The sequence below is a fragment of the Mauremys reevesii genome, linkage group 6 (assembly GCF_016161935.1).
Source record: "Mauremys reevesii isolate NIE-2019 linkage group 6, ASM1616193v1, whole genome shotgun sequence".
In the NCBI taxonomy this organism is placed as follows: domain Eukaryota; kingdom Metazoa; phylum Chordata; order Testudines; family Geoemydidae; genus Mauremys; species Mauremys reevesii.
Window position 1 is genome coordinate 67,716,749 of NC_052628.1, and position 17,282 is coordinate 67,734,030.

The window sequence follows — 17,282 nt, forward strand, 5'->3', positions numbered from 1 at the left end:
TTACCCACTGCAAAGAGGAATGCTGTGTATATAAATGCAGCACTCGGAAAGGTGGGGGAATCCTTGCTGCACGACGACATAAAAAAAGGTCTCTGCAGAGTTACAACCATTTGCCTTTTACCACTTATTTCTGACTGAAGCAAGTTCAGGTCATTTCCTGACTAGCACTGCAAGTTAGAACAAGAATACATTATATTAATCTTTAATTGAAGTGCCTGCAGACTGAAAGCCAAAAAGAGACTAATACTATACTTAAAAAACAAAAGCATTAAAAAAACAAAAAACAAAAAAACCCAAGGATATTGAAACTGCTTACCTCACTCAGCTCCGCAGAGGAGTCATTTCCATATTTCATAGCAACTCCAGAATTCATTATTAGACTTTTCAGGGCTTGGCTATTTCTACAGATTTTAATGCTTCCAAGCTTTGCTCAATAGATTCAACACTCTCTTCTTCTCCAAGATTTTTCTGTCTTGCACATTTTGCTCTAGACAGCCATTTTCACTTAACATTTATAGAACCTAAATTAATGATGCAAGGTCTTCTAAAGGAGCCAAACTGGTTTTCATTTCACAAACAATCCATTTCTGCAAGAGACTCAGTAAAGCTGCAGAGTGCAGGGTCACAGAGAATGCAGACAGTCAGTAATGATCTCCTGGATACTAAAACTGCCCAAGTCCATGTGAAACCTGTGTTTCAGCTCTGCCTCTAGTTTTATACTGCCCTTTCCCCAGCTAGGTTTGAGGGCATCTCCCAAAGGAGTTTAATATCCTGGCAACTATTTGGTAAGTTTCAGATGGATTCACAGCGAGAACACAATCTAAGTACTGCCAAGGTTTTAGAAGGGGGAAAAAAACCCAGAGACAAACTGATGCTGTACTTCACGCTAAAGTTTCCCCATCCACTACGCCTGGAGTTGTAAGTGGTTTATGATCAAACACAGCTGTCTTGCTTCTAGCTAAAGGGGCGGTGCTAAAGGAGAAAGGGAGGGGAAGGAGAGAGCTGCACGGAGTTCATTTTGGAATTGCAGGCATCTTTCCAGCTTTCTGTACACTAATTACTGCAACCAAAACTACAAGGTAAGCATACAACAGTAAAAAAGTTACCAGCATAGCCATGTAGCTAAATTCTTATTTCCCCCTATTTCCATATGCAATTAAATGAGTTTCTTTATGATTTCAGAAAATTGAAGTGAACCTGAAGCTATATTTGAAAGCCAGGGATTTTACATGGTACATTAAAATTTAAAAAAAATTAGGGCAGATATAACTAGATGAATAAAAAAATAAATCATTTGAATTCAGCATCTAAGTAGTAGCCCAGGAAATTCCTAGGAATATAGGTTCTTATAAAGAATGTATGTTGTTGTTGTTTTTTTAAATCAGCACAACAGAAGATTTAGCGACAACCTTTTCCCTTCAGTCCTTGCCTGTTATAGGTACTCCACTTACCCAAAATTTATACTGCTTTGCATTGCTAGGTTACATTGGTGAAGTTAGAAGCTTAGAGTTCCTTATCCTGTGACTGAAGTATATCTGATCACTTTGTTTAATTTATACAAAGTATGTCTAAACTATTAAATCCTGGGAAGAGTTGATTTTTATAAAGATCAAAAATAAAATCAGGACAAATAGGGCACAACTTCACACTTGGCAAATCCATTTACACAGGGAACAATGCTTGCCAAGAGTAGCATTCTGAAAAAGACCCTCTGAATAGTATGTTTTCCTCACCTATATTAATTACGGGATCAATCATCATCATCAGATACAAGGATAATTCTTCTGAATCATAATAAAGTCTATTAAGACCATAGAAGAAAAGAGAATATTATAATAATAGCAACTAAACCTTTTGGGTTGGAGCACATCCTGCTTTAATGCATCAGGATCTGAGGGTCCCTCCCCATTTCTCCATCATGCCAAGACCTAGCAGGTGTCGGTGCTGCAGTCTCCCTGTTAAGTACATTCTCTTTCTCCCTCCCCACCCTAGATACACTTTCCATCATTTCTTTTTCTTCCTGATTTTGCTTTCTAACATCACCTGTTTGTTTTCTTTATCTAGTTTCTTCCCTGTCCAAGACACATCCCCTCTACTTTTCACTCAGTTTTCTGCACCCAATTCTCTTATTTTTGTGTTTCCCTTTCTCACCTTCACCCCACCTCAGTGTTCTCTTATATTCTTGCCTGTTTATCTCCTTTGTCCCCAAAGCATGTTCTTATTCACCTTCCCCCAGCTGCTGGCAATGTACTGTGCTGCTCTCTGCTGGTAGAATGCTGCTGTGAAGAGTGCCAGGAACAGCATTGAGTAGAGCTGCCTAAGAAAACAGGGCCAGAGTACATGCCCAGTGGCAGTGGCTCAGCAGCTCTCCAGAAGCAGCCAGAAGGATGGGCATGCCCTACCTCTCTGTAAAGTCTGATTTGCCTAACAGGCTGGGAGTCCCAGTGTTGAGGAATATATGTTCTTATCTTCATATGCCGAGTACGTACACACATTAATTTCCTGCACACTATAATAAGACTATCCATGTTTTCTCCTGTGAAAGCAGAGACACCTGATGGTGATTTACTATAAAATGTTTTGATAAACATAGGACTACTCACAGTATATAAAGCAAAGCAGGTTAATTGATCTTTGCAGGATTGGGGCTACACTAAGCTGCTCCCCGTAATATGCTTAATGAAAAACCCTTTAAAAATGCAAAATGCCTTTCAATGCTGAGTGTGCAGTGTCAGCACTTACTCTCTGTTCAGGCTTCTGTGTTTTAGTTCATAGTTTGTTACCCTATATCACCCATTTACAGTGTTCCAGCATTAGTAGTGAGAGTCATCTGGGATTAATGTAAATATAAAACTTTTCCTCAGTGTTTACAGTTTCACTCTACATCCATTTAACTTGAAGGATTGGGGTCTTCTGTTACCATCAGCTTGAGTTATAAAACTCTGGTCTCTATGGAAAATTGTTTTCATTTGGAAATTATTAGATTTATTCTCATGGCAAAGGAGACTGTTTCTGCAAAGTGTGAAGAAGTTGTTTCAAAATGTTTTTGAGTTATAATGCATTAAAAGTACCCTGAATTAAAAATCAACTTACTTCCCCTTCCAACTTTACATATGGCTAAACATCCTTGAAGACCTATGCACTGGTAAATTGGAAGATATAACGAATAAGATGCAACTAAGCATATATATTGCTGGATTTTTCTTGTGAATAGCTTGGTGCCCAATACAGCTTGCACTGATGTCAATGGGAGTTATGAGCCAAATTCACTGCTCGCTAACCAACGTCGATGGGATTTATTTTTGTCATAGACTTTCATTTGGTACTATATGTTTGTGTAAGCATGTTGCCCTCTACTGGCTGGTTACAGTTCAGAGAAAACAGAAAGGATCATTCTATCTACATAAGCAGATAACAGACCTCTCCTATCAGCTCAGGGGGCTAAAGGCCTTTGTTGTTGCAGCTGTAAAACCAGGGTTCTAGTCCCAGGTCTGAAGTATTTCGCTTAGTAGAGGTGACAGTCTTTTCATCATAGCTATGGTTAGATTTGTTCTCTTTTGCAAAAATAAAATCATCACCATATTAAATTTTTAAAGCTAAGTCTAATTGACAACTAGAACATGTTCTGAAATTTTTGAATAAATTAAGAACTTTTTAAAAGACTTTAAAATGGCTATTTAAAATTTTTATGAGGAGTCAACCATTTCTTGGGGTCAGACCAATGAAATCATATTACATCACAAAATTCAAAACCTAGACAGATCTAACTGAATATCTCCAGGCAGCCTCACTGTTTATAAACCCATACATAGTGGTCAGGTAAAGTACCATGGTGATAAGACCCTTATAAATGCTAGTTGATAGATTAGGTGCATTTTTACAATGTCTTGTGCCACAGGCAGCTTTCAAGGGCAAGAACAGTAACCACAAGACTTTTTCTGAAAGATTTTAAAGAACTGCAGTGGGACTTACACATCAGGGTTCAATTTCTGGCTCTGCCACAGTCTTCCTGCATGACCACAGGCCATTCACTTATGGTCTCTGTTCCTCATCTGTAAACCAGGGATAATAATGCTCCCCTTCTCTCAGCCCTTTTCTGTCTTCTCTATTTAGACAATAAGTTCTTTGGGGTAGGGACTTTCTCTTAAGGTATATGTCTACATCAGAGCTAGGGGTGATTCCTCATGTTAGACATACCTTCACTAGCTTGAAGAGCGCTAGCATGCTAAAAATAGTAGTGTAGCCATGGTAACAGTGGCACGGGCAGCAGTGAGTGGTGGCACAGGCTAGCTGTGCTGAGTACAAACCCACCCAAACCCTTTGGGTACGTACGCGGCACAACCAGCTTGTTATACCGGTCACTGCTGCCCGTGCTACCATGGCAATGTTACTATTTTTAGAACGGTAGCTCAAGGAAAGTTAGTGTGAGTAGGTCTAAGGCAAGCAAGTCTAATGAGAGCTGGGAATTACAGCCCAGCTCTTAGTGTAAACAATCTTAATATGTGTTTGTACACTACCTCACTCAGTGGTGCCCTTACCTCAGTTGAGGCCTGTAGTTACTACCATAATACAAATAAATAATAATAAACTGGACATGAGTCACTGTCACTGAAGCTGATGGATAAAGGAAACAGACAATGAAAAATATATTCTACCAAATCAGAGACAGCAGGGTGAGCTACTTCATGTACATAATGCATTCCCATCAATGAGTGCTTTTTATAACCCTTACCAACTACTGAGGTTGCATACTGCTTTTAGACAAGTGTAGTTTCACTGACAGTTTCCTGTGATAATTTCAAAACTAGTAGAGTAGTGTGTTATCTAGTAACCATTGTTAGCTGAGCTCTGCTCACTCTGAATTTAATAATCTGGTGACCACTCTATCCCATTTATTTACAGATTTAAAAAGACTATATATTTACTTACCCACAGGAAAGAAAAATTGAGAGCTATCCAGATATTATGGTGTCCCTTAATCCAGTCACACAAAGTTACTGCAGATGCTACCTTTTTGTTGTCTCTGGAGAGTCAGATCCATTATGTCAGTTTGGGTAATACCATTCTTTTTGGATGGGATACAACTTCCTCACATATTAACCTTTTTACTTTTGAAATTGCTGTAAAATATGGAAAAATTTAGTGCTATAGTGATTTTACAAGGCCTCCCACTCACAATATCCCCCAGGGAATACAGTCTTCCACTTTCTAACCGTTACTGGAGAGAGCATGACCCAGCTACCACACACAAAGTTTTTCCATCATTCTTTTTTTAAAATCAGCTGCAGAGTGAAAACTGCAGTGCAAAAAGCGGCTATTTCTTAAATGTAAATATACACATACACACAAACATCATTACATAAAGTATACAAGTCAAAAAAAGGACGTTAGGCAAGTGATTCCACGCTGCATGGAACATGAATGATTCGCCCATCACAACTTCAACATGCATGAAATGAGGCTTTTTTGGTTTGTTCTCTCTAGTTAACTTCCTAAATGTCACTACTGACATTTCCTAAATATTTTATCATGGTAATTATCATATAATTACTGCAATTAAGGCTGCACCCTTCACAGTCACAAGCACAAATGGATTACCCCTTTAATTTATTGTCAGCTTTAGTTTATCCTGAACACTATGCAATATTATAAAGGCAGATTCCTGTTTTCATTTCAGCACAAAATATATAGGTATCCTAGTATCAGTGGTTTGTATTTCCCGGGACAGAATACTAGTATTCTGAAGGTTAACATGGAGTTTGGAAGTGGGAATTCAATACAATACTTGGATAAAGTTTCCAGACAGTTCCTTATTCAATAGCACTAATGCACTCTGATTTAAAGGTGGTGGTGAGAAAGGATGGTCTGCTCTTCTTGATGGAAATGATTCCCATCAGTAATACTGAAGGTTACCCACTTGTGTCAAGAGAAGAATGTCCAGCTCATCTGTAACAATTGAAAGTAACCCTGCCCTGAAAAAGTGAAGTACTCAATTTGAAAAACATGAGTCAACTTCACTATCTTGATTAGTCTAAAACAGATAGTATATCTAGAGTAATGGGATTTCCAAACAGCACTTCAATCACAGTTACTCACCCCTTCGCCCCTCTCCAAATACTAAATCCACTTAAGATGTCATGTCCTTGACCAGACCAATCTTCTTTGCAGTTTACATTTGATCCCTTTAATTATCCTAGAACATTTCATGTCACCAAGCCACTCACTAATCTGTCAAAACCAGCAGCCCTAGTTGTCTGTCTTTTCATCCACCACTATCGTACATTCACAGTGATTCCACCTGACCCCACAGTACCTCAGAAACAGGCAAAATGACAAACAAGGCGCCAGGAAACCCCCACAGAGGCCTGTTACTCAGTTATGGACCTGTCTGAGGACAGCAGAGAGAGATAGTAGCAATTTTTAAGTTCCCTTTCTCTCACAACCACCTCATCTCCCTCATCATCAGCTACTTACCTCTTGCCTCTACCCATAAACTTGTCCATTCTGTGGACTACAATCCTTCACATCCATTACTTTTCTGCTGCTCTTCCCTACTCTCTCCATCCTCTCCTTAGCTGAGAGGTCAGTTCCTCCCCCCACTTGCTCTTTCACCCTTTTTTCTCAGTTCAAAGTAGCTCCCAATTATTAGCTTCCAATCTCAAATATCACTGCACCAGTTCCCATGCTCTGGAGATAGTCCTGAGGTCGTGCACACTTATTCAACTAAAATTTGATCCTCTCCTCCACGTCTGCTAAATACCTTGCCAAACATCTCTACTTTCCCACCTAACTAGAATCCCATGTCTACAACACCTGTTTATTTACAACCTTCAATTCCCTCCAAAGCCCTTTCCATTTGCATCTTCGTCTTTGCACAATATCGTACCAGCTTCTTCAAAGAATAGAGCTATGAGATCTGCCATGATAGCCATCTTCCCCCACCCCAACACACACTCCTTTTTCTTCCTGTTACCGATACTGGGGTTTCTTGCCTGATCTACCCCTCATCCCCATTCCATCCTGCTACCTGACATCCCTTACTCTGACTCTCACCTCCTCCCTCACCTCTGGCTCCCTTTCTTCACAAAACAAGCATGCTGTAGTCCACTCCCCAGTCTCAAAGAGACATCCCTCAAATCCCATCCAATTGCCACCCCATTTCCCTTCACCTCCAAACTCATCAAGCAAGGAATCTGCAATCATTGCCTGAAGTTCCTCTCTTTTAACTCCACTCTGATTTCCATCATCTCCAGTATATTGAATTAACTTCTCCTCAACAATATTAATATCACCTCCTTCACCTTTGTACTTAGGTGCTTAGTGATAGGCATGGTGTGTTAATCTGAATAGAACAAAACCCTCCTGGGACCTCTCCCCTGCTTTCAGGGCTGCTGATCCTGCTTGACATCTTGCCCTTCCATGGCTTTTACAACATTGTTCTGTTCTAGGTCTCCTCCTCGTTTTGCCATTCCACCAGTGTCTCTTGACAAGCCCCTTCACCATTTCCACTTTCCTTATGGCTCTCTCAGGGCTCTGTTCTAGTCCTCTCCTCCTCTCCCTCCCCTTCTCAGTGAATAATCTTATCTGCTTACACAGCTTCAACTACAATCTCTATGCCAGCAACTCACAAATTTACCTCTTTGACTCCTGAACAATCACTCCTCCATCCAATCAACGTATTTCAGCCTCTCTCTGCAATAGCACCTCTTCCGAACATTTCACTAATTTCAAATGACTGTAAGTGATCTTCTAATCTTCCTCCTGAAGCCCTCTTCACTCTTCCATTCTCTTTCACTGGTGTACACACCACTAGTTATTCACCCAGACCTGTAAACGAAGGATAATTTTTTATTTCCACCCCATCTCCCTGCACATTTACACAATTCCTACACATCTCTGAGATCTATTCTTTTTTCCCCCCTCTCTTTCTGGCTCCAATGAGCATCCAGGACATTCTGATTAATGTAACCTTCTCTCTGGGCTCACTGGTAGGTCTACATTGGAATAAAAGACATGCAGCATGGCCACACCTGGCCCAGGTCAAGTGACTCAGGCTCGCAGGGCTTGGGCTGCAGAGTTAAAAATTGCTGTGTGGATGTTCGGGCCGAAGCCCAGGCTCTGGGTCCCTTTCCCCTTGCAGGATCCTAGAGCTCAGGCTTCAGGCTGAGCCCAAAAGCCTACATAGTAATTTTACAGCCCCACAGCACAAACTCCACGAGCCTGAGTCAGCTGACACGGGCCAGCTGCGGGTGTTTAATTGCTGTGTAGACACACTGACCGAGACCCACATAACCCCTCCAGTCAATACAAAATGCAGCAGATCTTCCTTGACCACTAATCTAACCACATTACCTTCCCCCTCTTTGAATTCCTCCACTGGCTCACCCTTCTCCAGTGCATGAAGTTCAAGCCTATTGTCATCATCTTCAAGGTCCACTTAACTCTATCCCACACTACTTATCCAACAGTTTCATTCATCCCTTTCACGGCCTATTCTGCTGCACCAATGATGCCATCTTTGATATCATGTTTATCCACTTCTACAACCTTGTCTGCACTTATTTTTATGATACTCCTTAAGCATGGAATGCCTTTCTTGAGCTTGACTGCAAAGATACTATCTTCTCTTTTTAAGCCCCGCTCCCCCAAACCATTTCTTCCAGAAGGGCTACAATAACCTTGCTGAATAAATCTACTGCTTATTCATTTGTTACACTTCTCTCATCCAAAAAACCTTTTAAAAATATTTGTTTTGCTCTATCTTGCAGTACAGTAGCCTAAAAGAGTAACTGCTTAATATAAGTGCTGCTCCTCTACCCCTCCCTACTATCTGGTTTCCCCCTTCTATTGAGTTGCGTCAAAGATAAGTTTCTAGGTTCCTGGGGCAAAGACCTTTTACCTGTATGAGAAAGAACCTAAGACACTTACGGGTGCTGTTAAAACACATACATTTTTCTCTCTCTCTCTCTCTCTCACTCTCACACACACACACACACACACACACACACACTTTATTAGTTGAATCTGATTTTCACATGAAAAGCACTTAACATCTCTTTAGAAGTGCATGGAGCAGAGAGATTCAATGTCCTTTAGCCCCCACTCACTTCCCTAAGATTATAGCTTCAAGAAGGCAGAGTAAAGTAATAGAAAATGCAAAGGATAGGAAATTGGAGCTGGGCTTTTAGCCTAAGGGCACAGCCCTCACTCTGGCACATCGGTAGGGTTCTTATTACATTATGAACTCTACATAGAACAGAAATTGCCTTTTCTGAAATTCAAATAGTTTGTTTTGCTTGCTTCCTACAAAGATGAAAAGTGGTATTTATCAATACATTGCAATATGGTTGTTATCATAATCAGTCTCCCTGCTGTGGAAATCATAATGTGAATTTATACTTTGAAATAAAGCAATTAAACTGAAGTGTTTCTCCACAAAATGGAGAAAAAAAGTAAGAGGTGTGCAGAACCACTCATCTCCCCAGAGAACATTTATTCTGCCCTAACACCAAAACTATTCTTAAAATCAGCAGTGTTGCCAACCAGTCATTCATTAACAACTACACATAATCAAAAATAAGTATGGGGATGGCACAGGGCCTAGTGGAAGCATTCTGCAACCCTTGGAGTTGATTCCCCAGGGCTGATAGCATGAGGAGCAGAAGTCTCAGCCCCTGGACAGCAGAAGCCCTCTGGCCAATTTAGCTGTGGCACTGATGTGCTCCTATGGAAGCCCTGTTCAGTGCTCCTGGACCAGGAGGATGATGGTAGGCACAAAACTGGGGACTTGAAGGGGCAGCAAGGGTGGCTGTTCCATTATGATGGAGCTATTGAAAGCATTGAATAAGCATTCTAAGAGTTTAGCTTCCCATGAGAACATCGAGCTTTTCATTTTATTTCTGGAATACCCATACCCAGGGCAGCCACAGCATGCAGCTTTATTAATTTATTTAAGTGCATTAGGGTTTACCTAGGCTAAACAGTAGCAACTGCAAATGTGTTGGGGCAAGCAGTTTGTGCTCTGAGATCAAATAGAAGACTCTGGCTTTGTAACAGGGGCTGCTTCAAATATCTAGGGGGCAGTTACTGCTGGTGGAATTCTGCACCACTGCGCATGCACAGAATTAATGTCCCCCACAGATTTCTTTGCTTCTCCACAGAAGAATGACTGACAGAGAAGCAAAGGCAAACTGCAAAAGGCAAACAGCAGCGTGGACATGTTGTTTTGGGCACCTGGAGCAGCTGGCTGAAAGGTAAATCATTGTGGTGGGGGAGGGAGATGCTGGGGACATCCTGGACAGTGGCTCCTACACCGGGCTCATCTGCTAGTCCCGGCTAGGCTAGGGAGAACGGGACTTCCTCTTCCTCTGCAAGGAGCGGCTGGGGCCAGAAACCTCCCCCAGCTGCAGGAAGCTCCACACTTTCCCCCACCCCCATTTCCTTCTCCCTCATCCACCCAACCCCCATGCCCAGACACACCCCCACCAAGCCTCACCCCCCGAACACAGAATCTCCTCACCAAGCCCCCCGCAGCCAAACCCCCATCCCACCGAGTCTCACCCCTGCACCTGTATCCGCCGAGCCCATCCCCTTCACACCCAGACCCCCCGCATCTGGACCCATGCTGAGCCCCTCCCACCTATGTCCAGACCTCCACTCCTGTACACCGACCATCCACACTGAGCCGCCCCACTCGAACTCCCACTCTGATGAATCCTACCCTCCCTGGACCCAGACCCTCCTGATGAGCCCCCCAGCACCTGGACCCCCTTGCCAAGCCCCATTCCCCCACACTCAGACACCCCCTTCTGAGCTTCAACCACCTTCACCTGAACCCCATGCAGAGACCTATTGCCCCTGCACCCAGAAACCACCCAACCAGCCTCTGTGCAGCCTGATCTCCCCCCCCCCCGCCGCACCAGACCCCCCACTGAGCTTCCCACAGGCAGATTGCCCCACCCAGAACCCTCTCATCCCATAGATGGATCCCGCCACACTTGGATCCTGGCCAAGATGAGCCTGCCTGCCTCTACTTGGTGCACCTGAGGGGCAGGACTCCAGGTGTTTCTGAGGCAGGCCCAGCCCTTTCCTTCTGTTGTGTCAGGGTCGGGTGCAGCCTCACCACCGGGTCCTTGTCCCGGGTGGCAAAAGGGGAGACAGCAGGGTGATCTCCTGCCTCCATGCAGCCAGTGGCCTGTTATCCCCACTGCCATGCAGGAGCCTCCACATTTATTTATTGACAAATAAAATGTGCAGAATTTTGCAGAATTTTAAAATAGTGTGTGCAAAAAAATTAATTTTTTTGCACACAATTCCCTCAGGAGTAGAAAATATCAAACTGTGCTCATAGAAGCCCCTGCTGCTACAACTGTTCTGTAATCTCTTTTTGGCACGCTGGAAACCAGCAGTTTAACACTGCTACAAGGTCCTTGTCCTGGGCCTCAGGCTCAGCTTACCACCACCGTATTATGCACAACATCAATACAAAATTCTATTTAACTGTCTGGGTTGGCTTAGTCTGTGAAGCCAATTGCCCTTGATTTTAGTTGACTGGGAAAAGAAAAAAAAAAAGTGTGTGTGTGTGTAAAAAAATAGATCTGAATGTCTGGATATGAGCCAGCACTCTCCTAACTAGGACAAAAAGATGATGTGTGAAACACTGTTTTTAAACAGCGCAGCTCATTTGGGGGGGGGGGACCCTTTTAAATTAATTAAATTAGAAGGCTTGACACTGTCCCCCAAAATTTCACACACGTTTGGGCACAGCACACATGGCTGTAGCACCTGGCCCCCTATACCATTTTCAATACACAATTGCCACCATCTGCAAAGGATGGTCAAAACCCACCATTTTGCTGCATGGAGGCTACATGACTTGCCTATAAGGGAAATCATCTCATTGCCACATAAAAGATCCAATTAAAAGCCTCCAGTAAGAGCATTTATTAAAAGGCTGCCTGAACAAATGTGCCTTGTACTGTGCTCGAAGCTTGCCACTTGGGGCTCTGATCTACCACAGAGGGAGAGAGTGCTGGGATGACCTTTTAAATATAACACAAATACAGTATCAAAAATTGTAAAAGGGGGCTTTGATGTAGTAATCTACTATTGAAGCAAAAATGGCATCAATCTGCTACAGAAGCAAGCTTTCATAAGAGTTTAATATTTTCCTCTTGCTCATCTATATTTCTGTCATGATCCAGTAAGTTCAAGAGACAGAAACACTACATTTCACATAATACAGATGAGTCCTGGCACATCTAATCTACCATCTCCACTTTTAATTTATATGAGAAAAATGAATGACTGAGCAGTGCTAGAGGGATATAAAAGCCAGGGTCATATAAAACACAATGAATAATCCTATTACACCTGATGCCCAGCTCTGAACAAATAAACTCCATTACATATGCTGGCTTGGAATCAAAGGCTGCAAAACCAAACGTTTCCCCCATCCCCAAACAAACATGTAAACGTCTGTCAAACAAAACAACTTTCAGCCGCTTTCAGACAAGCCAAGCTTGCTAAATCTATATTCCTATAATCAATTTCCATTTCAATAGAATCACTTTCTAATTTAAGCCTGATAGAATGGAAATGATGGAAGTGAAAGAGCAAATGAGTGTATTTTATAGAAGCCGGCTTCATTGTCCAGACTGCTAGGTTCTTCTTCAGCAGTAAGTTGCCCTATTTAGATGGGTTTCACTGGCAGAAATCTTTAGGCTGCATTTTTGAATACTAGCCTGTAACAGCATAAGATAGACATTGGGATTGTGTGCATATGAGACAGAAGAAGACAGACTAGTGGGCGGAAAACTGGTGGCAGAAGGGTCTGTAACTACTAGAGCACATGACATTCCAGGACTAGGACCAGAATCCTGTATACTTAAGTCCCAACATTCCTCAGCTGTCTACCAAATAGCTGTGAAAACCACTGGCAAAATGTGTCTCATCCCTCTAGTGCCCCCAGAGGAAGGGGGATGGGCCCTATGCTGGATCCTGAGGGTATCAAGGGAAAGCCAAGCCCAGCTTTCACCCACTCCTGAAGAGGCTGCCTGATCTTGGGATTCCTAGCACACTGTCTGCTGCTGCAGCAACAATGGTGTAGGCCCAGCCTTACATTGTTTGTTTAATAATAATACCAAGTGTGATGGGCCTGAAGGGACTAATGAGCTTATAGGTACAATCAGCCTTGTCCCGCTACACCTGTCATGGCTGGTAGGAGGAGGCAAAAGGACAGCTCACGGGTGGCTGATTTGGAGAGGGAGTAGACTTCTTGAGCTAGCCCTATGAAGGAAGGCAGCTGGGGCCAGAGCTTAATTAGAGACTATCTTGAAGCTGTCTGGCAGGAAGGATCAGCTAAGGCTGGAGCCTAACTAGAGACTCCTACAGGTCAGAGCCTCCTTGGGGCAGGCAGACCTGGTGCAAACCTTTTAGTTCCTCAGCTAGTCTGGATCCTCTCTGTGTTGGGTCCTGAAGAAGAGTCAGTGAGAGAAGAGACTGTGAGGAAGGCCTAGTTGTAGACCATGGTTGGAAGAAGCCCAGGCATATGGCAGAGGCTCTGAATGAACAAATCTCATCTTTTTCATACAGGGTCTCTGGGCTGGAACCCAGAGGAGCGGCTGGGCGTGGCTTCCCCTACCAGCCCAAAGAGGGTGGGGATATGAAGACACCAGAGCCAAGGGCTGACAGGCCCAAAAGCCTTAAATTGGGCTGAACTTCCAGCATGATGCTATCAGGCCAGTGGCATGTTGGACTGGAGGGTTCCCTGGAAGGGACAGGACTAAAAGTGATCTGGATGGAGGGTTAAGTCTCAGGAAGAGGCAGACCACTGCAGGGCCAGAGCAGGGCACATCAAAAGACAAGGAAAGCCACTATGCCATGCCCAACCAGCAGGGGGTGACTGGTGGATGAATCACATGCATACAGTAGCTAATTTATAATGCTCTCAGAGCACTTTACAAAGATCAGTATCACTGTCCCTGTGTTACAAACGAATATTTACATTACAGTGTTCATGTTCAATTATTGTTTCGGAATGCTACCGAAATTTTGCTGACAGTGCAACTCAGCACAGAAACTGCAGTTTTCAAAATCTCTCAGCAAAAACCCAAACAGAATTTCATTAGAGAAAGAAAAGACAATTCTCTGGCCCTGGTCTTACACCTGCTGCATAGAATTGAATTGTTATGTATTCTCTAAAAAAGGCTGCAAGAATCATTTACAATGCCAAGTGTTAGACAATCTAACTACAGGAGTTGCTACCAGCTCCTTCTATAATACCCAGAGATTGTACAACTGGTTATCTGCTGGGCTTCTCCCCTTTGATAGGTGTACAGAAGCCACAAGATTTGCTCCCACATTTTTGTGCTCACAAACCTGGCAAGCACAATTCTTTCCACTTTCAAATAAATAAAGGAATCTTGACTTTTAGAACATTTAATCCATTAGACAAAACACACACACACACAATATATGGGGTCAAATTTTTTTAAAGGTGCTCCAAGCCTGTACCCCAATTTGTGTACAAATGCTGTCTGGATGCTCAGATCGTACACACAGACCTGCGCAGACAAAATTAGAAGCCATGTTTGAAAGCCTAGCCCACCATACATACGGTTTACTATCTGCTGCTATAAACAGGGCAAGGAATCCTATGTGCCACAAAGAAAAATAAATTCAGAACAAGAATCAATAAAAAATTTTTTCCACACTGATGAAGAGTCCATGAGGCAAGATTTCTGAGACAAAAGCAATAGAGTTATCCAAGAAACAAGTTAGACGCCATCCTGGGGAAAAATGGGAGTACTAAAAAGTGAGAATCTTGATGGACCCAACAAGCTTTACTCATTGCCAATATTTCTATTTCTGTACAAATGATTTATTTAGTCATTAATAAAATACAACACTATTCCAAGGATGAGGAGAAGTATCAATTAACATACTATGGACAAAATTCTACATTGGAAAACATGGTTTCTGCAATGGTATATTATAAAGATGTTCAAAACTAAAATACTTTTTGTTTGTAGCTTAAATACAGGAATGAAAGCTTTATAGTCATAAAAACATGAAAACTAAAGTAAAGATTTCAGAGGTGGCATAATATGCAAGTAGTCTATTTCACTATTACTGCAGGTAGCTTTTTGGTGTTAACCCAGCCACACAGTTACCCATAACATTAAAAATTCTTCCCTCCGACTTTCTTAATATTTTTTCTCTCCTGTTCAGGGAAAAAATGAATTAAACATATTCCAAGTTATACATAAAGCAAACAGCAGCTTTAATTTACTATTGTTAACCACCAAAAATAAAAAAGAAACAATGCGTCAAATGTATAGCTTCTATAAGAGAGTATGAGTTCACTGAAGTCAATGGCATTGGCATCTGCTAATAGCAGCCCTGAATTTGGCATTGTGTGTTAATTCACAAGTAAAGCCACATGCTACAGGACTAACAGTCTTTAGTCACTACAAAACACATTTTTCCCAGATAATTACATTTCCCTCTTGGACAACAGGCTAGAGTGTTCTGTATTTTTAGGAGTCAATTTGTAAAGCTACTTACATCGAATATATAGATATATATTAGTTTCCAGAGACATTCTTCTGTAATTTTATAGGGAACAAATCAGCATTATCTTCCTTACCTAAATGTTTGAATACTACAGTGATGGGTGATGATACAGTAACCATCTGAAGTGCTCTTTTGGAGGCCCAGTTTCAAGGACAGACTATGGCATTCAATTATTCATTGATTAGATATGGAGAGGTAGAAAGACTATTATAATAAATTATATAAGCATGCTCCCTACCAGTCATTTGGAGAACTACATCAGGCATATATGCTGGGTGCCTTACAACGATAGGGAAAAGGGAGACGGGAAGTAGGCAGAGAAACGGTACATTTTTGAGTATGGTAGGCTCTCATGGGGCAAAGGGAAATACAGATGGATCATATCAATCACTTTACTTCCAATATAGCATTATGATGTGTGAGTAAAAACCCAAGACTGAGAAGGCCTGCAGTGCACTGTTTTAAAGTAATAAAGAAGTTCTGCAATATTAAGCTCTTGCAGATTTTATACTATAGCCCCATTTGCTATATTAAAAGCAATACTCACTGTAAGTGTTGACCATTCATTACTTAATTTATATACATATATATATGTATGTATGTATGTATGTATGTATGTATGTATGTATGTATGTGTATATATATATATATATACACACACATACATACATACATATACGATAGTAGGCAAATGGTTACCCATTATTCAGTGTAAAGAGCCCATTAATGCTGTTTTGGGCAGCCATCCAGAATCCACTGCATTGCAGTCTAAAATAAATTAAATCCTCAATGATAATCTTGAATTTGTTGTTATGTAGATAATCTATGTATATAAGTGGAACACACTACAATGAGCAATTACAATCTGGATTTGATTGATTAAGGGGCACGTTTTCAAGGTGGGAAAGGAAAAATCCACTTACACTATGAGTTTAGGTCAAATTTAGCAGCATTAGATTGATTTAACCCTGCACCCGTCCACACAACAAAGCCATTTTTGTCGACTTAAAGGGCTCTTAAAATCAATTTTGGTACTCCTCCCCAATGAGAGGATTAGCACTGAAATTGACCTTGCTGGGTCGAATTTGGGGTAGTGTGGATGCAATTCGATGGCATTGGCCTCCGTGAGCTATCCCAGAGTGCTCCATTGTGACCGCTCTGGACAGCACTCTCCGATGCACTGGCCAGGTAGACAGGAAAAGCCCCGCGAACTTCTGAACTTAATTTCCTGTTTGGCCAGCTTGGCGAGCTGATCAGCACAGGTGCCCATGCAGAGCTCATAAGCACAGATGAGCATGGAGTCCCAGAATCGCAAAAGAGCTCCAGTATGGACCGAATGGGAGGTACTGGATCTGATCGCTGTATGGGGTGACGAATCCGTGCTATCCGAACTCCATTCCAAAAGATGAAATGCCGGAATATTTGAGAAAAATCTCCAAGGGCACGAAGGACAGAGGTTATAACAGGGACCTGCAGCAGTGCCACATGAAACTTAAGGAGCTCAGGCAAGCCTACCAAAGAATCAGAGAGCCAAACAGCCGCTCCAGGTCAGAGCCCCTGACATGCCACTTCTATGATGAGCTTGCCATTCTAGGGCGTGCCCCTACAACTACCCCACCCCTGTGCTTCCCTCCTCCTCCAGCCGTCCCGGGCTACCTTGGCAGTTATCCGCCCCATTTGTGTGATGAATTAATAAAGAATACATG

The 17,282-nt window shown here is 42.2% G+C and overlaps 1 protein-coding gene and 1 long non-coding RNA gene across 7 annotated transcripts in view; one reads left to right on the forward strand and one right to left on the reverse strand.

The window, feature by feature from the left end:
* MCC (MCC regulator of WNT signaling pathway) overlaps positions 1 to 17,282 on the reverse strand; it is a 311,234-nt gene that overhangs the window by 221,673 nt on the left and 72,279 nt on the right. Inside the window, exon 1 of one of the 6 annotated variants that reach the window (XM_039544362.1) lies at positions 317 to 910. The exons of the other annotated variants lie outside the window; for them this stretch is intronic. Coding sequence (XP_039400296.1) covers positions 317 to 373 — 57 coding nt within the window. The 5' untranslated portion in view covers positions 374 to 910. Of the gene's footprint in view, positions 1 to 316; positions 911 to 17,282 lie in introns of those variants that run through there. 6 annotated transcript variants of the gene reach the window in all.
* Positions 1,002 to 13,693, forward strand: LOC120407961. Its single transcript, XR_005600353.1, has 3 exons — positions 1,002 to 1,079; positions 10,161 to 10,253; positions 13,594 to 13,693. It is a non-coding gene; the product is annotated as an uncharacterized LOC120407961 (long non-coding RNA).